This window comes from Plecotus auritus (assembly GCF_963455305.1).
Source record: "Plecotus auritus genome assembly, chromosome: 8".
In the NCBI taxonomy this organism is placed as follows: Eukaryota; Metazoa; Chordata; class Mammalia; order Chiroptera; family Vespertilionidae; genus Plecotus; species Plecotus auritus.
The window spans coordinates 67426132-67452817 of NC_137782.1; the positions used below are offsets into that span (position 1 = coordinate 67426132).

General features: G+C 44.3%; 1 protein-coding gene across 3 annotated transcripts in view; it reads right to left on the reverse strand.

The window, feature by feature from the left end:
- Positions 1 to 385: 385 nt before the first annotated feature.
- Positions 386 to 26686, reverse strand: part of UBOX5 (U-box domain containing 5) — a 49371-nt gene continuing 23070 nt past the window's right edge. For 2 of the 3 annotated variants that reach the window (XM_080683698.1, XM_080683699.1), the window contains 4 exons: positions 9358 to 9452; positions 6692 to 7883; positions 3915 to 4076; positions 386 to 1142 (listed from right to left, as the gene is read on the reverse strand). In XM_080683698.1, the coding sequence (XP_080539824.1) occupies positions 934 to 1142; positions 3915 to 4076; positions 6692 to 7883; positions 9358 to 9411 (1617 nt within the window). In that variant the 5' untranslated portion in view covers positions 9412 to 9452 and the 3' untranslated portion in view covers positions 386 to 933. The remainder of the gene's footprint in view (positions 1143 to 3914; positions 4077 to 6691; positions 7884 to 9357; positions 9453 to 26686) is intronic. The other variant, XM_080683700.1, reaches the window with a different exon arrangement.

Genomic DNA, 26686 nt, shown 5'->3' on the forward strand with positions numbered 1-26686 from the left:
AAAGTAATTTTTGAACGGAAAAACAAATTGCAGCCTACAAACAAGTAGTTTTCCTGAAATGGGCCCCGCAAAGAAGGCACCTTTCCCCTCAGAGGGTGGCAGCAGACAGGGAAGTGTGTGCTGGCACCCAGCCCCAAGGAGGGGCTCAACCCTCCCTCCCCACCCATGCACACACACCTGCAAGCCCTCACAGCACGCATCTGACTGAATTACAGCCTGACTGGGTGGCAGTGACTGCTGACAGCTGCCCTGTGACAACTCCACTTTGTATGGGTGCCCGGGGCGGGGGGGCGGCAGGGGGGCGGCAGGAGTATAACGACAAACAGGCAATCCATCAGGATGAAGCCCACAGCAGATGTCAACAATCACTTTATTAAGGCCCACAGCAGATGTCAACAATCACTTTATTAAGGCTCCACGCAGTCTGCCAGTCGGGGGCTGAGTCATTCACTCCACTTTTGGGTGACACTGAAGGCAGAGGCTCTCTCTGAGACCCTGAGCCACAGACTATTGTGCTCCATGCACATCCACCCTGCAGGATGGGGGGAGGCCCCCCACCCCACATGCACACCTGTGTGTGTGTGTGTATGCAAATAACTTGGGGGCCCTCAACAGGGTGGGGCTGGCTATAGCAGGCCCTGGGCTCTGGCAGAAAGGGGGGTGGCAGGGAGGTACAGGAGGGCAGCAACATCTCCCCCAGCCCTCCCAGGCCAAAGTATGGCTTTGTTATCCTATTGCCACTTGAGCTGGAGTGGAGTGCCCCTCCCCCACTCCTCACCCCAGGCCTGTGCTACACTGTGGGAGGCAATAAAGGGAAAGCCCTTGGGAACGAAGAGACCCCTCTGTGCCTGGGACCTGACCAGATCCCAGGGAGCTATGACCCCCACTTCTGCTCCTCCCAACAATAGGTCTTCTCGGGTTGAGGCCAGTCACTCAGAAGTGGACCCGCAATACATCCTGGCTGGCGAAAGGCTGCTGGCAGGCTGTGCATGTCGTGGGCAGGGAGCGCTGCTTCTCACCCAGGCAGGGCCGGCACAGGTGGTGGCCACAGGGAAGCTGGTACACGGGCTCCTTTTTGAAGTAGGGAGAAAATACTCTTTTGCAGGAGGCACACTCGGGACCCAGGACACTCCCAGGCTGCTCTGGTAAATCAGGGAGGAAATAGGACAGGGTTAGGGAAAGCTGCGCCTAGTCCAGGCTCCATCCTGGAGGCAGGGCACATGCCTGGAGTGGGAGAGAAGCTGCCCCACCCTCTACCCCTGCAGCAGTCTGGCTGTATCCCTCCCTAGGCCACCTCTGGCTGATCTGAGAGCAGAGGAACCAGGGGGCTGGGGAAGCTGGAAGTCCTCCACAAGATTATCAAATCTTGGCATCCTCATAAATGCTCAAAAAGAGCTGGCTTCTGCCGAAACCGGTTTGGCTCAGTGGATAGAGCGTCAGCCTGCGGACTGAAGGGTCCCGGGTTCGATTCCGGTCAAGGGCATGTACCTTGGTTGCGGGCACATCCCCAGTGGGAGGTGTGCGGGAGGCAGCTGATCGATGTTTCTCTCTCATCGATGTGTCTAACTCTCTATCCCTCTCCCTTCCTCTCTGTAAAAAATCAATAAAATATATTTTAAAAAAAAAAAAAAAAAAAAAAAAGAGCTGGCTTCTCAGGGTAGCCAGGTAGCGCTGCGCCCTGCATCCCAGTCTCCCAAGATGCACTTTCCCCTGGGACAGGCTCCCAAGGCCAGAGCAAGGCACAAACTCACACTGACAACCTTGATAAATTACAAGGTAAGGCGTGACAAAAGGAAAAAGCAGAAAATGCTCTTGTGTGTCAGGGTTGGGCAGGTCAAGGGGGTAGAGAAGTCACTAGAGGGGCAGAGCTGAGATCTGTCGGCAGCAGACGTGCCAGCTGAGCCTGGGGCCTGCTTCTCTTTAGCCCTGCAGCCTGGCAGCTCCCCTCCCCAACCATCAGTCCCCTACCTGTGCTGCTGGCTTTCTCTCCTTCCACACTTCCCAAAGGGGCTCCTGAATGAGAGCCACGGTGGGCAGGTGCCCACCACCCTCTGTCCCAAGCTCACCTGTTCTTCCTTCTCTCATGGCCTTGCCTAAGGAGACTGTGCTTTCTCTTCTAATCCACACCCCTCTGGAGAGGGCAAGGATGGCCTCTTAGGGAAGAGCCATAAGAATGAAAAGAGGCCAGCCATGCAAAGAGTGAAAGAGACAGCAAGGACAAAGAATGGCTGGTCCATCAAAGAAAGAAGACAGAGTGGTGTGAGGCATGAGTGTGGCTCCAGATGAGATGGCAGAGCAGGGAGGGCAGGGGCTGGAGCATGCAGGACCTCACAGGCAGCAGGAGTTTCAATTTATTCCAAGTTCAATGAGATGCGATGGAAGAGTTCTAAGAAGTGCAAGAGCACGATCTGGCTCCTGTGAGGATGACGGGCTATGGCAGGGGAAGTGTGGCTGTTAGGAAGTAGCGGGGCTGCCGCAGGAGCCTGGAGAGCACAGCAGGAAGGCAGTGGAGCAGAGGACCACGCTGCAATCCACTCTGGAGGAGTATGAATAAGATTTGATGATGAACAGAACATCAGTGTGAGGACACGAAGGAGAACTAAGGATGGCCTGCATGTTATAGGCCTGAGCAAATGGTAGAAGATGCTGCTCTTGGCCCTCAATGGTGTGGGAGGGGATGTGGGTGGGAGAACCTTTGGAGCAGTCCTCAGTTAAGAAGTTCACTCAAGATATCCATGAGTTTTCCATGTGGAGGCGCCAAGCAGCTGTTAGGGAGGTCGGGATCTGAGTTCCAGGAAAGATCAGTTATAGGTGAACATGGGCAGTCACTGGCCAAGTGGACTCTCACTTGGGTGACAAAGAGGACAGAGAGAAGAGGGTCCAGGACCAGAGTATTGAAGAGGAGATTCAACAATGGAAACTGAAGAGGGATCATTGAGAATGGGGGGAGAAAGAGTATAACATCTAGAAGGCCAAGAGAGAAGGTGTTTCGAGAAGAAAGGGCATGCTCGCTTCAGCAGCACTTATACTAAAATTGGAACGATACAGAGAAGATTAGCATGGCCCCTGTGCAAGCATGACACGCAAATTCGTGAAGTGTTCCATATTTTTTTAAAAAAAAAGGAGGAGGAGGAGGGACTGGTCAGCCACATCAGATATTGTGCAGAGGATCAGTGACCATTTATTTATGGTCATGGAAATGCTGGTCATTTGGACAAGACAAGTTTTGAGGAATGGTCAGGATGGAAACAATCAGAGAGGAGTTCGGGACGAAGGCAGAAGAGATGACCTGCGGTCCAGACAACAGTGGAGAGCCTGGTTCTGGACAGGCAGGAGGAAGAAGTGTGAGCCTTATCATTAGCCCCACCAGGTTTCATCTTGGAGAAGATGCCCCAGCATTCCAGTCAGGCCCTCCACGTTATATCCTAATCAATTCCATTATCCAGTGTGGTCCCAGGTTCATTTTAGGCAAAAATTGGCTCAGTAAGCTACCAACTGTTCTTTTCTAAGACTAGGAAAGAATGAAGGTGACATACTCAACCCCAAACTTCACACTTACATAAAATACCCCAGATGTCAGATGGGAGACAGACTAGATAAGAAAAATAAACTAACGAGGAGAAACAAACAAAAGTTCTCAGGACAGAACAATCAACAATAGATCTTACATTAAAAAAAAAACAACAACAACACAGCAGGGTATGTATGTCCACAGAATTACTAAGAGTTGCCTAAAGAAAGCTTTTTTTATGAAGAGCCTGTCAGCTCCCCACTGGAGAAGGAAAGAGAGCCGGTTCCCCCCTAGGCCTGGGTATTGGAGCTAAGAAGCTGGGCATGAAGGACCAGAGAGACCCAGTGTTATGGCTCAGCACCCCATTCAAGGGCTCCAAGGAGGTGGACGGGACCCATGTTACCCGGGCCAGTGCCTGCCCTCCAGGAAGTGCTGGTCCTCCTTGTGCCGAGGTGTTGGAGTTGTCCCCTGGTCAGCCGCGCCGTGAAGGAGGGCATGGAGCCAAGGGTGGATGTCAAGGCAATTTCCAAGCTTTGTGACAGCTTCTGCTCATGGGACACTGGCCCTGTGGACAATATCCAGAGAGAGGTTTGGCAAAAAAAAGACCAAAACACCAAGTCCACTAAGGACTACAAAAACAGCATTTCCAACTTTAAACAGACACAAATGTAAGGAAAGTCCTCCCGATGTCTACTAGTGGATTGTGATGATAGAATACATCACAACTGGGGACCCTGGCAGTTGCTACCCACCCATACCACACTGCTTTCTGGATTCCTGGGTTTTGCACTAGCTTTCCTCCTCCTGGACAACTGCTGGGCAGGTCGGGGCCACCTTGTGGCTTCCCTGCAGAACTGCACCCTACTTTCTGAAGGCCTCCCTGTGGGTCAGGAAATGACTGCAGCCAGCAAACATCCAGCCTTGTACCCCTGGTCTCCCTTCCCAGCAGCCTTAATCCGCTCTTTCCATCTCCTCCCTTCTAGAAACCCTGCTGCTCTGCAGGGATGCTGGCCTGCACGCTCTCCTGTTGGGTAAAGCAAAGCAGTTATTACTGAGTGGGACAATGAAGATCTCACTCTGCCACTGCACTATCGAGGGCCTTCTCTGTGTGGTCTACAGAAAGCCAAGCAATGGGCACAAGATGAAGGCAATGGGTGGAGGGGGGCAGCTGCCCAAGGAAGGACCCAGACACCTGCCTGGTTCACAAAACGGCCCAAAGTGGAGAGTGAATTATTTTTGTCTATAGTTTATAGGACACAGGACATCAGCTTGGACTCTTCAAGGACCACTGGTCAGCATGGTCCTGTGTCACCAATAAATTTGTCAAGGCCAACACCAATGGAGACCTCCACAGACATCCAGGTCTAAAAACCTCTCTCCTGGTCTCACCCATCACACTTCAGGTGCTTCCAGGAGTTTCTGGGGGTCATGTTAACTATAATTTACACTCAAAAACAGAGAAGACACAGGTGTAACCTTTAAGTGCACTACTTGCACAGGATTTTTAGAGTAAGAGAGGAAATTAAAAGAATAAAATCTAAACTGACGAATTTTCATAAAGAAAAGATAGTCAAAGAGCTAGCTCCCAAAGCACTGACAATCACAGGGAAAAATATCAAACATGTAAAGCAGGCGTCCTCAAACTACAGCCCGGGGGCCACATGCGGCCCGCTGAGAACATTTATCTGGCCCGCCAGGTGCCGCTGCCTGTCATGCTTAGCAGCCGACTCGTCCCGGGCCCGCAGTGCGCATAGGAATTTGTTCATAGTTTTGTTTTGTTTTTTTAAACTATAGTCCGGCCCTCCAACCGTCTGAGGGACAGTGAACTGGCCCCCTGTTTAAAAAGTTTGAGGACCCCTGATGTAAAGAGTAAATTATGTACCTTGAGTGGTGGTGTTCAGTGGTTAGAGCATCAGCCTGAGCACAAAGGATTGCAGGTTCGATTCCTGGTCAAAGGCACGTACCTGAGTTGCAGGTTTGATCCCTGGCCCAGTCAGGGCATGTGTGTGAGGCAACCGGTCAATGTGTCTCTTTCACATAGATGTTTCTCTATGTTTCTCTCTTCCTCTCTCTCTCTCTTTCTCCCTCCATACTCCCTCCCTTCCACTCTCTAAAAATCAATGGAAAAAATATCCTCTGGTGAGGACTGACACACAAACAAAAACAGTGTAAATGATGCTAATATTAAATTGTTTCAGAGATTAGAAAAAGAAACTTCTAATTTGTCTTATGAAGCAAATAAATCATCCATACCAAACCTGAACAAATATGGTGCACATGCACACACACACCCACACACATTACAGTCCAGTCTCACCAATGAATGCAAAAATCCTAAATAAAACACTAGCAAACAGAATCAAGCAGCCCATTAAAAGAAGCAAGACCAAATGGAGTTTACTCCAGGAATGTAACAATGGTTCAATATTAAGAAGTCTATTAATGTGCTTTCTCACATTAAAAACCTAAGGATGAAAAATTATAATTCATCTCCATTGATACTGAAAAGGCATTAGACAAAATTCAACCATCAGTCTTAGATGAACACAGTGACTAAAACAGGAATAGAAGGTGTGAAAGAGTATCTGAAATGAGTCCCAGTGAACTCCACCTTGTGCCCTGGGATACCCCCTCCCCTTAAAGTGGACCAGACTTTAGTGATTTGTTTTTCACAAAACACAGCAAAAGTGATGGGATATCATTTCCACGGTTAGATTATTCAAAACCAACTTCCACCTTGTTTGCACACACTTGTGTACACAGCTACCAGGTTGTGTGCTGCCCTTGAGAGGCCCACATGGCAAGAAACGGAGTGTAGTCTCTGATCACCAGTCAACAAGGAAGTGAAGCCTCCAGTGCCACAGTTCAGCATGGAACTGCAACCTAAACAACCATGTGAGTGAGCTTGGAAGGAAATCCTTCCCCAGTGAAGCCTTGTGATGACTGCAGCCCCACCAGCACTTTGACAGCAGCTTTGGAAGAGCCTGAAGCAGACAATCCAGCCAAGCAACACCTTGATTCCTGACTAGAGGGGCTGTGAGGTAATGAGTGTGTGGTGCTTTAAGCCAGTAAGATTTGGGGTAATTTAGGCTGGCAAGGCAAAAACAAAGGACAGTAGTGCTGAGTGTCACCTGGGAGGAGTAAAATGACAACGGACATGGACATAGGGTGGTAGATTACCTGTTGAGCAGTCCATGTGTGTCAGACCGAGCTCATTGGCAGCTTTCATTTTCTTAGCAGTGTGCTCTGAGGTAGTGGGTGAGACTAGGCTTGTGGTAGAAAAACAGGAAGAATTTACGTCAAGGCTACTGTCGGGGGCATATTCAGCCTGCTCCATCTTCCTTTTCCGAGATGGCAGAGCAATGGAAGAAGGGGTCAATGCCACTGTAGTCTGTGCTCTCCCAAGCAGGTGGCAGCCAGGAATGGAATGCTGGAGCAGGAAATGGTCAATCCGGGCCTTCAGGGAGGGGTGAGGCAGGGGCTGGGAGTGTGGAGTAAAGGCTACCCCTGTGAAAGGATCACTGGGCACTCGGCCCCATGTGGCTTCACTGCGATTACACTTCTCCAGTGTGGCCTGGTCGATGACCTTGCCTGAGGGCAGCAGCATGGGGCAAGGCATGATCTCCAAGGTGATGGGATCCAGGAACTCCTCAGGCACATCCTGAAATACCTCAGCCAGCTCCTGTAGGCTGGAGGGGGCCTGCTGGCCCCCAGACTCACCCCCAGGGTCACAGTCACTCTCCATGGGCAAGGCCGGTACCTGCAGAGCCAAGTCCTGGGAGAGGTTTTTGGAAGCAACCAGCAGGACATTATCTATTACCTCCTGAGAGCAGGTTTTGGTGGGCTGACCCCACACTTCCAACCGTTTGATGCAAGGGATACCACTGCCTGTCACGTGGGTGATACAGATCTTGAGATGGGCCACATGGTTAAGGGAAAGAGGTCCTTTATTCCAGAGCTCCTGGGCCACAATAGCAGGGGAGGAGAGTGTGGCTTCCATCGGGCCAAATGGTGGCCTGGCCTTGAAGCCCCTGTGGCTAAACACCACTTGGTTTTGGTTTTTCAACAAGACTTTGCCTACCAAGGTGAACGCCTCCTTGTCCGGGATGGATGGCTCAGCTGGGCCCAGTGTCTGGTACTCGGGGGTATTCCAAGATGCTCTGTTGGCAGACGTGTACATTTCCAGGCCAGTTACATTTTGGCCTCCCCCAGCTGTGAGGTCTATGTTAATCCTACAGATTTCCACACTGAAGGGAAAGGAAACAGTCACATAGACTGGTGGCTTAATAAAATACTCTGTCCTAAAACCACGACTTCTCTTCGTGAGGTCTTCAGAGATGAGATTTTCTACTTCATAGCCATCAGCTGATATCTATAGATTTAATGACAAATATGAGACAAATTGATGAGATCCAAATGAAGACAATTAGTTTTCAAGAATTTGCCACTTCTAAGAAAATTTCTTAAAGAAAATCTAAAGTTCCTCATTTTAAAATTTCCTCTATTACTTCAAATTCTCCTGGGTTTTTTTGTAGGCACCCAATATGAGGGCAACAGTATCCCGCAAGTACTGTCTATTCTTAAAAAATAGGAGCAAGAAAGCTTTGCCCAACCCAGCCAATAACATCTTGAAAATAACATCTCTGTGGAAACAGGGCATATAAATTGGTAGTTTTTTATTTCAGAAAATGAAAACATGCATATTTAGGGGGTAAAAAATATGTTCATTAAAGTTCTCAATTTTGTATTTGGACTACACATTACAACAAGGTCCTTAGGAAGGCATAACAAACAAGCTTCTTATAAATCTATAAATGATGGAAGTTGGTTTAAAAAAATGTGCGCACGGGGGCAAAGATCACAAAATATGATGGGAACTTTAAAACGGTGCATGTGCAAAAGATGGGATTGTAAATAACCTCATCATCTTTTAATATTTCTAATACTTGTTATAACCAATGGAAATTTTAAGATATCTTTGTCCAAAGGAGCCACCTTAACAATCTGGGAACCTAAAATAGTATGCTGAGTGCAGAAACTCCATATTAGGGGAGGGGTTCAATTCTCCCCTTCAAACTTCCTTATTCACTGCTCTGAGATGTGGAAACACACCCTCCTTGTACAAAAGGGGAGGCAGCTTAATTCATGTAAAGAACAAGGAAGCCCTAGCCAGTTTTGCTCAGTGGATAGAGTGTTGGCCTGCCAAGTGAAAGGTCCCGGGTTGATTTCAGTCAAGGGCACAAGCCTGGGTTTCGGGCTCGATCCCCAGTAGGGGACATGCAGGAGGTAGCCAATCAATGATTCTCTCTCATCATTGATGTTTCTATCTCTCTCTCTCCCTTTTCCCTTCCTCTCTGAAATCAATAAAAAATATATATATTTTTAAAAAGCTAAGAGATGTTTAAAAAAAAAAAGGAACAAGGAATAAAGGCAGTCAGACAAAAACAACAACACACAAGTAATACAAATAAAAAATACAGGCCATTATTTCTAGCATTTGAAATTATAAGAACAGGGGGGTGAGAAAGAGGAGAAAGAGTGTTTCTAACCTTAACTGACTAAGTAAAATTAAAATTTATCATCAGAGGGAAAAGCACAATGAATATGACTATCCACAAAATGAGTCACAGCTCACCTTGTGATGGAACTGACTCTAGAGGTGCAGCCTGACCCAATCTTATCTCAATACCACCTGGTGGAATCTAAAACAACGAGGTTTGTGAAAGCACATTAAGCCTGACTTAAGTTCACTATACAAGGCAGGAAGTGTGTGTGTGGGGGGAAATAAAACACATGAAAAACAGATGTAGTGAATTTATTTATGTGTATATACTTCTTTTGTTTACCTTGTTGCAGTAAATTCTTGGTCTGAACTGTGGGAGGCAAAGATTTATTACCATCTTTGTGGCTGAAAGGATAGCTTCCAAGCATCAGAAATAGCCTTAAATAAAAAATAAAACTTGGTATTAGACAAGTTAAAATTCAATTGCAAACCTTTAGGAGTTGATTCCTAAGTGAAGAGAATCAAACAGGGTAACAACAAAAACTTTCATAAACACACTTCTCCTGGCCTATACTCATTCTCTTTTTATCTGACACATGATGCTGGGGGAAAAATAGTCTGAAAAAATGTGGAGGAGACTTCTACTGCAGACTGAGCAGGATGCCAGAGACTGCTGGTTCTTGGGCTGGAGCTCTTCTAAAGACCCAGTGGAGGCAAGGGACTGTCAGCTCAGCCGGGGTCTCCCCACCGGAAAGGTAGGGCCAAAAGGGGCTGAGCTCAGAGAAAGAACAAGCCTACTTACCCACAGAGGGTTTCGAATGGAAAGGGTCACAGAAAACAATCATCATGACGCTAAGTGTAGAGGGCTGTCTGGGAAGGCACATGGATACTTTTTTAATTCTTATTCAGCTGAGCCCAAGGGCACTGGCAGAATCCTGTTATCAGAACTGATTCCATGTACTTGGAATGAGGAACAAAAAGGACCTTGACCCACCCAAAATAAGGAGCTTACTCAGATCCTGATGAATAGGATTTGGGCACACCTGAAACTCCTTTTTATCATAAAATCCCTTTTGGAAACCAATAAATATGCTGTGTTGTTTGAGGTGAGTGTGACTGTCTCTCTATCAGAGGACAGGAAGCCACCCGGCACCCAGCTTGAATCTATTTCTGTCTCTTGCCTCTTTCTTTTTCTAATTTCTTAACCCCCAGCTCCTCCCCTCAGGAACCTGTCTTTCTCCCTTTCCATGCGGGACGTGGAAAAGGAAGAAATACCCCACCACATTTGGCGCCTGAAACAGGGATCTGAGTACGGAGGGAAAATAGGCGAGGGGGTCACTTCCACGACGTGCGCGCAGAATAAGGTAAGTTTTTGGGAAGTGTATTGTGTGTTGTGAATTGTGAATTCACTTGAATAACCGGGTATAAACATGGGTAATTCAGAGTCTCGGAAAGGAGACTCTTCCTCCTCCTCCTCCTCCTCCTCCTCCTCCTCCTTACCCCCACCTTCTCCCCCTTCACCCGCTGCCGCTCCTGCCGCTGCTCTTAAGAGTCGGCCTAACAAGTATTTACCTCCTAAATATGAGCGGAAGCCAGAGATTGAGAAAAGGAGATACAAACATTACCATGAGCGAGATGATTTAGATGATGAGGAAGATCTTGCTCACAGTTTTGAAAAAACGACCCTAGCCCCCCGGCCTTTACGGCCAGAAACTGGCACGCAGCCAAATATGAAAGTAACTACAACTGCTGTGCCGCCGGTACTATCCCCTTTACAGCTGACCTTACAGGAGGCAAGACGAGCTGGAGAGGATATTACAGGATTTTCAATGTATCCGATCCTAGAAAGGCCAGACCCTACCAACCCAGGGCAGATACTGAGAGTGCACGAGGCCATTCCTTTTAAAACCCTCAAGGAGTTTAAAACCTCTGTCTCCATGTATGGCCCCACTTCTCCATTTGTCTTGAGCTTGATTGACACTGTAATTAGTGAAGCTCTGCCTCCTCAAGACTGGCAAACATTGGCTAAGGCATGTCTTTCCCCTGGAGATTATTTACTGTGGGAATCCAATTGGACTGAAATTAGTGAAAAACAGGCAGCTAAAAATCAACAACAAGGTGTGCCTATCACTCTTGAAATGTTAATAGGAACTGGAACATGTAGCAGCTTACAGGGAGTGACTTTGGCTGCTGCATTGAAGGAGTCTCTGCAAAGGGACCATTCAGGGAGCAAAGAAAAACGGACTTGTTTCACTTGCAGAAGGTCAGGCCATATTGCAAGGAATTGCTGGCAACAGGTTGCCTCAAGGGGACAAGGAAGTTCAGCTCCTAGTCTCCCTGCTCCGCAGTTGGGGTTTTGTCCTCGCTGCGGCAGGGGAAGACACTGGGCCAATAACTGCCGCTCCCAGAGAGGCATTGATGGCCAGCCTCTTGACCCACATCAGGGAAACGGCAAATGGGGCCGGCCCCGGCCCCGCCAAACAGTAGGGGCACTGTCGTACCATACCGGCCTGCCTACAACCGGTCCACTATCAGGGAACTCTGCCGCGCCACCCCAGGAAGTGCAGGATTGGACCTCTGTCCCACCGCCAAATATGTACTAACTCCCGATATGGGTCCACAAGCAATCCCTACAGGGATTTATGGACCATTACCTAAGGGCACCATGGGACTTATTTTAGGAAGAAGTAGCTTATCTATGAAAGGATTAGAAGAATATATCACTACTTGCTCCTGGGAGAGGTGCAGAGAATGTACAGTTTGAATTTGAATTGCCATTGGCTTAGAGCAAAGAATATCCTTACATGGTATTTTTCCTGGTTTGTATGCTTAAAGAATGTGGTTTCTTGTTCAAATTAAAATCTTAGTTTGTATTTGGAATTTAAAATCTGTAATAAGAAATGAAACTCCACTCCTGAAACAGCCTCTGGTATGGAGAAATTCAATGGTGGCAGGAGAGGGCAAAGCTATCTGCTCTCCTGCAATGAGATTACTTAAAAGTTTTCTTTAAAATTCATAAAATAATCCGCAGGAAGATTCTGATCTTGGCCAAATTGGGTGTTAGTTATAAAGAAAAAATTTGAGATCTGTCTTTTAAGCATGAAAAAATGTGGCCAGATCTGTTGCAAAAACTTCCCCTAAAGTAAGCAGGATGTAGGGGAAGGGAGAGACATGTGTCGATCCAATATAGACACCACTCCCCAAGAAAGCCACCATAAGAGGCCTCATATTCGCCATCTTTCCTTTTTCCAGCTAATGAATTAAAGTTTTTACAAATTCATAAATGCATCGGGGATTTCTGTGCTATTGTAAAGCGAAAAGGCCAGTTCACAAACGAGTGCGCATAGTTTTTGAGCTGGGCTTGACACTTTTCTGTGTACAGAATAAAAACCCTAGAGATTTTAGCTTTAAAGATGGCGAAGATGAACTGGGAGACAAATTAAAGCTAGTTTCCCAGGGCATTTTAAGCAGCCCCTTTTGAAATTCCCGCCCTGAGGCAAGCAACCAGCAGGAAGTAGATAACAAGTTTGCATATGAATGGCAGATGCAAAAACTAATAAATCATATATGAATATAAATATTTGTTTGATGGTTTCTTTTCCATGTTAAAATTTCAAGGCCTTAACAGAGATGATTCTTGTAAAGCTCCAAGGGCCCAGAGTAATACAAGAAAATTATTCTCTCTTCTTAAAAGAAATCCTTTTAAAACATCTAATATACTTGAAATTGCATGGTATTATTCTACAATGTCATTATAATTTTTGATATTTTACAAACAGCATATTGTACAATTAATCCAAACAAACTTAAAAAAATCTAAAATTTTTTTAATGTTTGGCAGCAATTTAAAAGGGACATGAAAGGATTCAATTCCTTCCACTGTGTGAAAGGCCCCTTGGGAAGGTACTTGAGCATTCTATATTGGCCCTTTTTGTCAAAAGGAACCCTCTTCTCACAATTCAATTGCCCACAGCTGTTGCTTGAGTTTTCAGTTCATTCCGAGGTTGAAACCTCATGTTGGATGGTACCATAGATCTGTCTCTCACACAATGGCGTGAGCTGGGCCCTCCCTGGAGAAGAAACCTGGGTTCCCCAAGATATATGATCTATGCCGGGGCCCCCCACCAGTGGGGGGATCCCAAGGCAGGTGCTGGGCATGGAGGCCATAGGGGCATAGGCTACCAAGGAGACAGAACTGAACCTTACATCACCCTGCTTGGCCCTGGAGGATGGCTGGTTAGTCAATGACGGGTAAGACTCCTCAAGGGAGGGGCAACCTAAGACAGGCACAGTCGCAGGGGGCCATCAGGAGAGAACTTGGGGGTCAACAGAGGTGTGGCACAGATCCTCACCCCCACAACATTACAGGGGTTTGAACACTCGCCCCTTCTGAGGGAGGTCTCCTGCCCCATGGCTGCTTCGTGCTTCCCATGCCCAGCTCAGATTGGGACCCAGGCAACAAGAGACTTGGCCCAGCTAAGACTGAGACCCAGGCAACAGAGAAGTGGTTGATGGCAGCTGCCCTATACCTAAATCTAGCCTAAATCCAGGAGTGCTCAGGGCTTTCTCAAGGATGCATATAATCCTTTCCATTAACAAAAATTGTTGTTAAAGTATTAAATTTGACAGTAAAATAGTCAAGTTTTCAGATTAATTTAAATTGGCTAAATGAAATAAGGGAATATTCAAGAAAATCTAATTGTACAAAAGGCTGTTCCTAAAGTATTAACCAAAATTTCTATTTGTAGTTCATTTCATGGTAAAATTGCTTAACATGCAATGAACCTAAAGCAGTCATATTTTTGTGCAAAAAATTAAAATTTAAAGTTATCAAGACTGCATTATATATTTTCCAAAAGCCTCCTAATAATTAAATAAAAAAAGGGGGGATAGTGGAGTAATATTATGTAAGGAAAAATACTTTGCAAGTAAATTACATCTAGAAAAATTTTTACTTTGAAAATTAATTTTCATTTGTTACGCTAACAGCAAGACACCCATGAAAAACACACATGGTGTCAAAGTAAGCCAAAGGAAAATTATTTGGGCAAAAAATAAAAAGGATCCCAAGTCAAATTTATAGAAAAGACACCTTTATTAACTTTTGGTCGAGAATATGTTTGTATATTTTCAGAAAAAAAACTCCAGGACCATGTGGATTCCTGCAACAGAGAGGAATTAGCAGGAAATAATTCAACCATGAAGACAAGAGGAGAGGCGGTCCAGATATGGAGGACGCTGACGACGCCTTTCCATGCTAGCAGTCAGCAGCTGTCGCTGCAGGTTGCCCAGGACCAAACCAGAGGTCAAACCTGCATTGCCACCATTTGACCACCATTCAGATGTCATTGCTGACGTGTACACTTGGAACTTTTGGACATTGATACTTGGACTCAGAACTGTTGGACATTAAAATTTGGACTCGGAACTTTTGAACATTGAAATTGGGACCTAAACATTTTTTGTTCTTATATGTTTATAAATGCAAGATTTCTTTTAAAAAATTAAAATGGGGGAGATGTAGAGGGCTGTCTGGGAAGGCACATGGATACTTTTTTAATTCTTATTCAGCTGAGCCCAAGGGCACTGGCAGAATCCTGTTATCAGAACTGATTCCATGTACTTGGAATGAGGAACAAAAAGGACCTTGACCCACCCAAAATAAGGAGCTTACTCAGATCCTGATGAATAGGATTTGGGCACACCTGAAACTCCTTTTTATCATAAAATCCCTTTTGGAAACCAATAAATATGCTGTGTTGTTTGAGGTGAGTGTGACTGTCTCTCTATCAGAGGACAGGAAGCCACCCGGCACCCAGCTTGAATCTATTTCTGTCTCTTGCCTCTTTCTTTTTCTAATTTCTTAACCCCCAGCTCCTCCCCTCAGGAACCTGTCTTTCTCCCTTTCCATGCGGGACGTGGAAAAGGAAGAAATACCCCACCACAGCTAAGCATTATTATTTAACACTTAAATGCAATTATATTTTCTTATTAAAACAAAAACAAGAAAAGTAAACATGATTGAGAAATAGAAAAGCTTAGGGTTGGAAAACACCTTATTCAGGACAGCTAATCCAAATAGTCATTTTAATGACTAATGCCCAAGAAGGGGGAAATAGGTAAAGATGGTCAAAAGGTACAAACTTCTAAACATAAGAGAAATAAGTTCTAAAGGTATACTGTACAATATAGGGACTACAATTAACTATACTGTACTAGTATATTTAAAAACTGCTAAGAGAGTATATCTTAGAAGTTCTCATCACCATAAAAAACAATGTGAAGTGATGGATGTTAACTAATTTATTACAGAAGTCATTTTGCAGTATATAAATCATTATGTTGTACATCTTAAACTTTTACCATGTTATGTCAATTACAGTGCAATAAAATTGGAAGAAAAAAATACCCAATGTCCAGTAGCTTTTGGTACTCTCTGTAGAGGTGTAGGGAAGCCGCTAGGAACATCCCTTCCAGTGGCAAGCTTGTCCAATGGATCTGAACTCTTTGAATGAGGCCAGGCAGCCATTCTGTGCTTTACCATCTGGTCGACAAGACCATGAAAAACTCTGTTAGCCCAATAGGGACAGAGCCACCCTCTGGGGTCTTTGTTGTCATAATCAGTAAGTCCCTTTGCAGAGGCCAGGCATGTGGGGTGTCCTGTAACATTTTTGGGGGCAGTTTCTGCACAGTGAAGATCTGCCATGGGACCTTTAAATATTTATCTCAGCCTAGTCCCTAACACAGTTTTACCTATAAACACAAAGTAAATTTAACATGGTTTTAATATATGCTAAGTTTTCTAGGAAGGGAACTTCCATGTAAGTCATAAGAAGACTGTACTTTGTTTTATTCAGATCTTTACCAAGAGCTGTTTACCATTTCTGAAAACCACATCACTGAGAGCAATGCTAATACACATGACAGTCTGCATCTGTCTACATTCTAGGTGATTCTACATCTTGGTAAAAGCTTCTGATTACTTCTTTATGCCTTCCAGTACGGTCATACCTAAACATTTACACATGAGAATAAATTTTATTATCTCAATTAAAAATTTTTCCTTGCCGAAACCGGTTTGGCTCAGTGGATAGAGCGTCGGCCTGCGGACTGAAGGGTCCCGGGTTCAATTCCGGTCAAGGGCATGTACCTTGGTTGCGGGCACATCCCCAGTGGGGGATGTGCAGGAGGCAGCTGATCGATGTTTCTCTCTCATCGATGTTTCTAGTTCTCTATCCCTCTCCCTTCTTTTCTGTAAAAAAAATCAATAAAATAAAAATAAAAATAAACTTTAAAAAATTTTTCCTTTAAGCTGCAGAGGGATCTCCTTTTACATTCATATTGATAATATGTTTCTTCTATTATTTTTTCGTAAGTGTTGCTAGAGGTCTATCAATTTTATTAAATTTCTAAAAAATTATCCTTTTCATTACTATTACGGCATTTGTGCATGTATATATATGCATGTGTTTATGTATACATAAATATACAGGGTGGGGCAAAAGTAGGTCTACAGTTCCTCCCATGGAAAATAATCCTATATAATAAAAGTGTAATATGCAAATCGACCCGGCAGAACAGTGGAACAACCATCCAGACAACCATCCGAGACCATGCTATGACACCCACTGGCGCCAGGCCAGCCAAGATGGGTGCAATGTGATTGGTCGGGGGTATGACCATCACCCCATGATTGCCCCGCAGAGGGAGGCCCAGGCCACTGACTGGCTGGCTGTGGCAGGTGGGTGGGGCCTCCTGGGTCCAGGGTGCCGGCATCCGGAGGGAAGCCTGGGTTCCGGGTGCTGGCAGCCAGGGGAAGGAAGGCCTACTCTTGCACAAATTTCGTGCATCAGGCCTCTAGTGTAATAATAATATAAGAATAAACTGTTTCGCATACTCACAACTGTAAACATACTTTTACCCCACCCTGTATGTGTGTGTATACACTGCCACAGGGAGTTCTGTATTACCTTATTTGCCTTGATAGAAAAGGCTTTGGTAAGAAAAAAGAGATAGAGACTTTGCTGTAATATAAAAATGCTGAGAGGTGGCTAATATTAGTAAGATAAAGGACCACTAGTCTGCAATAATCTCTACCCCACAGTCCACATCTTAGGCCTTTTTTTCTCTTCCGGGGGGCAGAGGGGGAACTCTGGCAGAGGTAGCAATGCCAATTACTTAAAGTATTGATTTGATTTCCTAGTGGGAGGCACCGATTTCACCAACATTTACATTCTTCCTATCTCCTTGTTATTTTCTTGGATATTTCACATTGTGGTCTTTATTTTTTTAAGATTCTAAAAAAGATTTTTAAAAATTAATCTTTTGAGAAAGAGGAAGGGAGAAAGAAACATTGATGTGAAAGCAGAACATAGATCAGCTATCTCCTGAATGCCCCTACAGGAGATGGAGCCCCCAACCTGGGCATGTGCCTGACCAGGAATCGAACCAGCAACCTTACGGTGCATGGGATGACGCCCAACCAACGGAGCCATACAGGTCAGGCACACTGTGATCTTTTAACTTTAAATTATTCTTCTTGTCATGAAATCTATTTCTCTGAGAAATTAAATGCTAAGACCAGAGCAAGTTGGACAGGGTCTTTTTGGAGCCATGACAAAAAGCTTTCCTATGAGTATAAAGTCAAATGAAAAAATCTTTAAAACTTATCTGAGTACCCAACTCAATAGTAAATGGTAGCATGAGATGAAGATGCCTAGTCGTGACTACCCTCAGGACAACTGCCCTTTGCCTTTAACCCCTGATGCAGACACCTGCTTCTGTGGTTGACTTGAGAGATGATCAGGATGAGAGGGGTAAGGCTGAGCAAAGGGCTTTCAAATGTTATCTCATAACTTAAAAATTCCACCTCAGATACCTGAAAGGAAAGAATCTGATTGCCCCACCAATCAATGCAGTAAGGTCTTATCTACACAGTGTCTCAGCAAATCTAGTCTTCTAGTGAGTCATCAGACAAGAACCCTCCAGTAATAAACACATACCACATACACAAAATGGCTTAGAGGAGGCTACCAGGGACTCTATTAGATTTAAATCTTACCAACTGGTTAGCCCTAAAGTAAGTACTAATACCCTTGTTTTGCAGATGAAGAAACTTGAGGCTCAAAGGAAAGTGAAACTGGGACTCATATTCAAACCTTCCCAAACCACCCTGGTTACTATCTACTTGGTCACCATATACCTTGAAGGATTTGCCAGGAAGTTATATGGATATTTTACTTTTTTTTGCTGTTATTTAGATCAAGGTTTGGTATAATTCTTTTTTTTTTTTTAAATATATTTTATTGATTTTTTACAGAGAGGAAGGAAGAGGGATAGAGAGTTAGAAACATCGATGAGAGAGAAACATCGATCAGCTGCCTCTTGCACACCTCCTACTGGGGATGTGCCTGCAACCAAGTTACGTGCCCTTGACCGGAATCGAACCTGGGACCCTTCAGTCCGCAGGCTGACGCTCTATCCACTGAGCCAAACCGGTTTTGGCTATAATTCTTTTTTTTTTTTTTTTTCAATCCTCACTCAAGGAGTTAGGATATTTTTTCCATTGATTTTTTAGAGAGAGTAGAAGGGAGAGGGAGATGGAGGAAATGAGAAAGAGAGAGAGAGAGAGAAAGAAAAAGAGAGAGAGATAGAGAGAGAGAAACATCAATGTGAGAGAGACACATTGATTGGTTGCCTCCCACATGTGCCCCTGCAGCCCAGGTACATGCCCTTGACTGTGCCCTTGACTGGGAATCCAACCCATGACCCTTCAGTCCATGGGTCGACACTCCAACCACTGAGCAACCGGCCAAAGCAGTATCATTCATTTTTTACAAATCAATTCTTCCAAACTTTTTTTTTTTTTAAATATATTTTATTGATTTTCCACAGAGAGGAAGGAAGAGGGATAGAGAGTCAGAAACATCAATGAGAGAGAAACATCGATCAGCTGCCTCTTGCACACCTCCCACTGGGGTTGTGCCCGCAACCAAGTCACATGCCCTTGACCGGAATCGAACCCGGGACCCTCCAGTCCGCAGGCCGATGCTCTATCCACTGAGCCAAACCGGTTTTGGCAATTCTTCCAAACTTAATATTAATGTTGCTATGCTCTACTATGTAGGAATTTGGAAACCTTGACTGCCCTTTCCAACATGTGCTGGATCAAACCTTAAATTGTGTTTTAAGGAAAATCTTTGGGTAAGCTAGCTTTCTAGTATCTTACCTCATCAGAGGTTAATTCCATTAAGTCAACTATTAAAACATTTGAACCTATATCTGACAGAAACAAACTACTAGTTCTACACAATACTTACTAAAATCTAATTTTAGAGAATATTTATGAAGACTATTCAGTCCATCCACGTGAAATTCTTTTTATTGCCAGCCTAAGTAGCACTTTGTACCTCCTTGTCTGGCCTCCCTGGTGACTTGTGCATCATACTCCAGACTTCTTAGCAGTGTGGACCCTCAACTATAGCAAAATTAAACACATTGATAAAAATTCAGTGTGGCCAATCTGTGAAGAGTCACAGGACACCAGGGTAACACAATACCTCAGTTGAGAACCACGATTTTAGTCTCTAAAGTATTACTCCATAGAGCTGCCCCTCATAGTGTACTACATTATCTTCATGTTTATCCCAGCCATAATCGTCACCATTCCTCCCTCCACTGCAAATACTCTTTACCAAACTGTTAGAGCTTGGTTCTATGTAGCCCCTTAGCAAGGAGTTCAGTAAGAAACAGCTCTACAAAGTTGGGCGCTGTTTGCTGCATTAGGTTATCAGGATGATCATTCTCTACGCAGCCGTTACCTTCTTTTGGGGAACCATGAGAACACTCTGGTCTCAGTACTAGGAACAGCTATTTCTTCCAATCAACTCGATATTTTATGGTATAAATATGAATTATATAATTAATCATGATCATTTCCCTACTTCGGCTGCTACAAAGCTCAGAATAAAGTCTGTGGTCCATCCCTCAAATTTATCTTTACCTGAATTCTTCACTTAATATTATGTCATAGTATATATTGTGAAAGCTACCCTAAAATAATTTTGGAACAGGACGGTATATAAATAATAAACCATTTTCCTTTTGTTGGACATTTAGGTTGTTTGCAACTTTATCCTGTGTCTTAGTACAATTTTGACTTTTTTTCTAAAGGGGTCCTACATGTTTCTTGTTAAGCTTGCTATTTATGAATAGGATTCTTTTATCCCATTAATTATCTAACCAGTGGTCGGCAAACTCATTAGTCAACAGAGCCAAGTATCAACCAACAGTACGATTGAAATTTCTTTTGAGAGCCAAATTTTTTTAACTTAAACTTCTTCTAACGCCACTTCTTCAAAATAGACTCGCTCAGGCCGTGGTATTTTGTGGAAGAGCCACACTCAAGGGGCCAAAAAGCAGCATGTGGCTCGCGAGCCGCAGTTTGCCGACCACTGATCTACCAGTTATTCCTATATATAGGAAAGCTTTTCACTTTGTTATCGTCATTATGTGTTCAGTTGTCGCATTGATGGAACTCATTGATTTTAACAGATTTTCAGTTGTTTATGTTGGAGGCTTCTACAATCTCAATAATAATGAGAGCCCTTTTCTCAAAATGGTGACTCTTATTTGTCTCTCATCTTATTACACATAGCTAGAACTTCCAGAATTATAAGAAATAATAGAGTTGCTTTACTTGTTTTGCTCCCATTAGAAGATGACTCCAGTGCTTCATCTTTGAACATAATGTTGATTGTACAGATTGAAATACTCTGCTTATGTTAACAAAGCATTCTAATTTTCAGAGTTAAAAAAACACATACCAAAAAACTATGGCCCTAGCCTGTGTGGCTCAGCTGATTGAACATAATACCATGCACTGAAAGGTCTCTGGTTTGATTCCTGGTCAGGGCACAGACCCAGGTTTTGGGCTCTATCCCATCGGTGGGTATGGGAGGCAGCCGATCAATGTTTATCTCTCACATCAATGTCTCTGTTTCTCTCCCTCTCTCTCTCCCCCCAATCCCCACCAGGCTTTCCTCTCTCTCTCAAATCATTTAAAAAAAAAACACATATTAAACAACAGCAACCATTCGTGTTCTGATTTTCTCTGCATATTGAGTTTTATTATTTTTCTTATCTAACAGACTGAGATATAACACATTTTTTCTAATTTTAAACTTTACTTTTATTCCTAGGATAGGCTCTATTTGATTGTGGCAGATTTTCTTTAAATGTTTTTCAAATTGTACTAAATTTGATTGCTCATATTTAATTTTAGATGAGATATTAAAGTTCCCTGCAGTTCAGATTAGTAGCTTGGAGCCAGATAATAATGGCATTATAAGATAGCAAGTTAACAGAGGATTTTAAGCAAATATGTCAATTTTCATTACAGAGATTTATTTTTCTTTTTATTACAAAACATTTCAGATAAAAAGGTAAAGATTATAATCTATAATAATAAAAGTGTAATATGCTAATTAGACTGGACAACTGAACAACCTTCCGGATGTTCTTCCGGACAACTTTCAGGACGAAGCTGTAGTGGCAGGGGCAAGGCAGAGGCGGTTAGGGACGATCAGGCAGACAGGCGAGTGGTTAGGGGCGATGAGGCAGGCATGCAGAGTGATTAGGAGAAATCAAGCAAGCAGGCAGGCAGGCGAGTAGTTAGGAGCCAGCTGTCCCGGATTGCGAGAGGGATGTCTGACGGCCGGAAATCCCCCTGCAGTCGGACATCCCCCAGCAGTCAGACATCCCCTGAGGGGTCCCAGATTGCGAGAGGGTGCAGGCTGGGCTGAGGGAACCCCCACTCCCATGCACGAATTTCATGCACTGAGGCTCTAGTATAATATAATACAGTGTAATATAATATAATTAATATAATATAAATAAAATATATCCACCACCTAGATTTAGCAAATGTTAACATTTCGGCATGTTTGCTTCTCATATCAGTGTTAAAAGCAAAATTTATAAGACATAAACAAAAACCACCACCAATCCTATTTCTTCTCCCTTTTTATCAAGAAGCAAGTAGGTGAAGTTGGTATCTCTCATTCCAATCAGTATAGATATGTGTGTATCCACAAACAACATATAGAGTAGTTTTATGTATTTTTAATGTACCTTAATGATAATATACCATGAGTATAATTTTATAACTTACTTTTCTAATAAGCATTATTAAGGTTTCTATGTTGAAATGTGTATGTTTGGTTTAATATGTAGTTTGTTTGTTTTTAAATATATTTTATTGATATTTTACAGAGAGGAAGGGAGAGGGATAGAGAGCTAGAAACATCGATGAGAGAGAAACATCGATCAGCTGCCTCCTGCACACCTCCTACTGGGGATGTGCCCGCAACCAAGGTACATGCCCTTGACCGGAATTGAACCTGGGACCTTTCAGTCCGCAGGCTAACGCTCTATCCACTGAACCAAACTGGTTTTGGCAATATGTAGTTTTTTAATTTTAACTTCATGGTCCTGTTTGCAGGTCTTGAAGTACTACAGACTTCCTTCTAACAGTGATTATGGAAAGTAAAGGTTTATAACAGAACTCTCTGCAGATGACAGAGTAGGGAAGAATGGCTTAAATCAATGTTTCTCAATTTATTGTTTTGAAATCAAGTCATGGGTTGAATTAAAAAAATAACTAAAAAAGAATACAAAATATTAAAGTGCACATAGCATTTTGTGATGAAACTTTTGTTTCTGTTTCATACAAATATATACAGCAAATGTATATACCAGATTCAATATAAAATGTATTTCTTACTGTACTTTTGGTGGAAAAAATTGAAAAACACTGGCCTAAAGTATACCCAGAAGTCAGGGAAGAATTCACAGGAGTAACTTTTGAACTGGGGACAACTAGGACACATGCCTGACCTCATGGGCAATTTCTGAGGAGTGACAGATAGGACATACTAATGGTACAATGGACAATATATGCTTGACTATAGGAGCCAAGACTCAAGAAAACAGGAAGAGGAAAGGTACTAGGGAGAGGACAGTAAGAGTCAAGACATAGAGATGGGACAGTGGGAGGCAGGTTCAAGAAATGTTGAATATGCCTCTAGCTAGAGGGCGAAGGAGGAGGCAGAGCTAGAAAGGCAGATGGAACCAGATGGGGAGAGCCTTGAAAGTTGTGCCAGGGGGCTCCAGACTACTTTACCTGGGGGCCTAGGGATTGTTTTTCCAAATCACAGATCAAGAATCATCTACCTGTAGTTGACAAACCATTGTCTTCGCCGCCTGGGGTGAATCGGGAGAAGGAAGGGGGGGAAAAAAAAGAGCAGTTTTGCACACGCCTGGGTTGCAGGCTCGATCCCCAGTAGGGGGTGTGCATGAAGCAGCCAATCAATGATTCTCTCATCATTGATGTTTCTCTCTCTCTCACTCTCCCTTCCTCTCTGAAATCCTATCTAATAAAAGAGTAATATGCAAATTAACCATCACTCCACTACAAAATGGTGGCGCCCATAGCCACAAGATGGCGGCGCCCAGTCCTCTTAGCCCAGGGGTGGGCAAACTTTTTGACTCGAGGGCCACATGGGTTCTTAAACTGGACCGGAGGGCCGGAACAAAAGCATGGATGGAGTGTTTGTGTGAACTAATATAAATTCAAAGTAAAGAAGCGGAGGGGAGAGCAAGAGAACCCTCCGCTCTTTCGGCCCCGCGGGCCGGATAGAACAGCCGAACGGGCCGGATCCGGCCCACGGGCCGTAGTTTGCCCACGGTTGTCTTAGCCCCTCCAGAGTCCCCCAGTCTGCCCAGCAGCAGCAGTCCGGGGTGTCGGCTGTGAGGCACCAGCACCCAGCACGATCCCCGGCCACAGCCTGGGCTGGGGTCTCAGGCTGGCTGGGTGCACCCCCTGCAGCGTGATGCCTGGCCAGCAGCGGGAGTCCAGGGTGTCCGGCTGGGAGGCACCAGCGCCCAGCACGATCCCCGGCCACAGCCTGGGGTCTCAGGCCGGCAGGGCCTCGCACCCAAACCGCGCGATCCCCCGCCATGGCAACAGCCTGGGCTGGGGTCTCAGGCTGGCCGTGGTGCACCCCCTGCGGTGCGATCCCTGGCCAGCAGCGGCAGTCCAGGATGTCCGGCTGCAAGGCGCCCGCCCCCCACGCAGTGATCCCTGCCTAGCGGCGGCAGCCCGGGGTGTCCAGCTGGGAGGCGCCAGCACCCGGCGCGATCCCCGACCATAGCCTGGGCTGGAGTCTCAGCCTGGCCGGGGAGCGCACCCCCGTGGCACCATCCCCAGCCAGGCTCATATGGCAGCCTGGGCTGGGGTCTCAGCTTGGCTGGGCTGAGGCGGCAGCCTAGGCTGAGGTCTCAGCCTGGTCGGGGCGCCATCCCTGGCCAGGCGTGGCAGCCTGGGGTCTCAACCACTGAGTCACACCAGCCAGGCAGATATGGAGGAATCTTAAATGTTTCTTTTTTTTAAATATATATTTTATTGATTTTTTACAGAGAGGAAGGGAAAGGGAAAGAGAGCTAGAAACATCTATGAGAGAGAAATATCGATCAGCTACCTCCTGCACACTCCCCACTGGGTATGTGCCCCCAACCAAGGTACATGCCCTTGACCGGAATCGAACCTGGGACCCTTGAGTCTGCAGGCCGATGCTCCATCCACTGAGCCAAACCAGTTAGGGCTGTCCAATATGCTAAAGAAAAAACCCTATCTAATAAAGAGGGAATATGCAGGGGCGGGCATTTGGGGGTGACCGGGTTGTCAGGGGAGGGCAGTTGGGGATGATCAGGCTGGCAGGGGAGCAGTTAGGCATCAATCAGGCTGACAGGGGAGTGGTTAGGGGGTGATCAGGCTGGCAGGCAGAAGTGGTTAGGGGCAATCAAGCAGGCAGGCGAGCAGTTGGGAGCCAGCAGTCCTAGATTGTGAAAGGGATGTCCGACTGCCTGGATTGGGCCTAAATAGGCAGTCAGACATCTCCCGAGGGGTCCCAGATTGAAGAGGGTGCAGGCTGGGCTGAGGGACACCCCCCCCCCCCCGCAGTGCACGAATTTCATGCACCGGGCATCTAGTAAAGAAATATATTTAAGAATCATGAACTCAAATTACTAAGCCATAATCCACACTGAAAAGCATTAAGAATAGAAAGAAAATGACAGAGTGTAGCACTCATGAGGATGAAAAGTGTTTTGTGAAACTTTTGTTTCAGATATAGATATCTAAATCTTTCTCCTTCCCTCCCTCCCATCCTGGATTTTGATGTAAAAGGTACTTCTTACTAAGGGTTGTAATAAAAAATAAAAAAAAGTTGAAAGTCACTGGTCAGAGAGAAGTCATAGAAGGCTTAAAACCAGAAAAAGAAATGACACTAATGAAAAGTCTGTCATTAACCTCCTAGATCAGTGGACGGCAAACTGTGGCTCGCAAGCCACATGCGGCTCTTTGGCCCCTTGAGTGTGGCTCTTCCACAAAATACCACGGCCTGGGCGAGTCTATTTTGAAGAAGTGGCATTAGAAGAAGTTTAAGTTTAAAAAATTTGGCTCTCAAAAGAAATTTCAGTCGTTGTACTGTTGGTATTTGGCTCTGTTGACTAATGAGTTTGCCGACCACTGTCCTAGATAACAACAGCAATTCTGAACCACTTAGAAGCATTTGCCCTTCAAGGGGTTTTCCTTTCCTCTAGCTGATGTGTTACTATCATCTTTTTAACACTACAGAAGGGGCTATCTTTGCAAATGGCTTCCTGAAGACATCAAATGAGTATCAAAGTACATACTACTTAGAAATAAACTAGCAGTATCATTTTTCCCTTAACATTTTCTTCCTTTAAATTTTTTGAGGGAGGGGTATTCTTTAAGATGAGGAAGGAAAAAAATGGACTATGTTTAACATATTACCAAATCTCTCACAAGGATTTCAAAGCTACCTTATAAGAAATCTTGCATTTTTAAAATTTTTAATTAACTTTCTAAGATCACTATAAGTTCCTGTACAGTCATAATAACCAATACAGAGAGATCTATGTACCCTTAAGCAGTTTCCCTCAATGATAAGGTCTTGCATAGCTATAGTATAACAGCATAACCAGGAAATTGACAATGATACAATCCATGGATCTTATTCAGATTTCATAAGTCTCGCATGCACTCATTTGTGTGTGCCTATGTGTTTAAGTTCTATGCCATTTTATTCTATGCATAGATTTGTATAATCACTACCATAATCAAGACACAGAACAGTTCCCTCACAAGAATGTCTTGTACTGCCCTTTAAGAAGCCTTTTACTTTATATGACCAAATACTCTATTACCACAGAAGTTTTTAAGTTCTAAGCCCCTCTAGTTAATTCCACTGCCCACATTATAAGAAATAAACTTGAGTGACACGTTTATTTTTGGTGTACTTAAATGATAAATGCCTATGTAGAAAAACACTATATATACATATACATATATATATATATATATATATACATATATACATATATATACATATATGTATATATATGTATATATATGTATATATGTGTATATATATAAAACACAAAATAGAAGAATTATGATCACACATTTGTTAGAAATCTGTATTAAGAATATGTACACATTGAAGAGTTTGGGAGGTAATAGTGAACATGCAGAAACTTAAAATATACAATATATTACAATAGTCAGATAAGCTTTTTTTTTCTTTCAT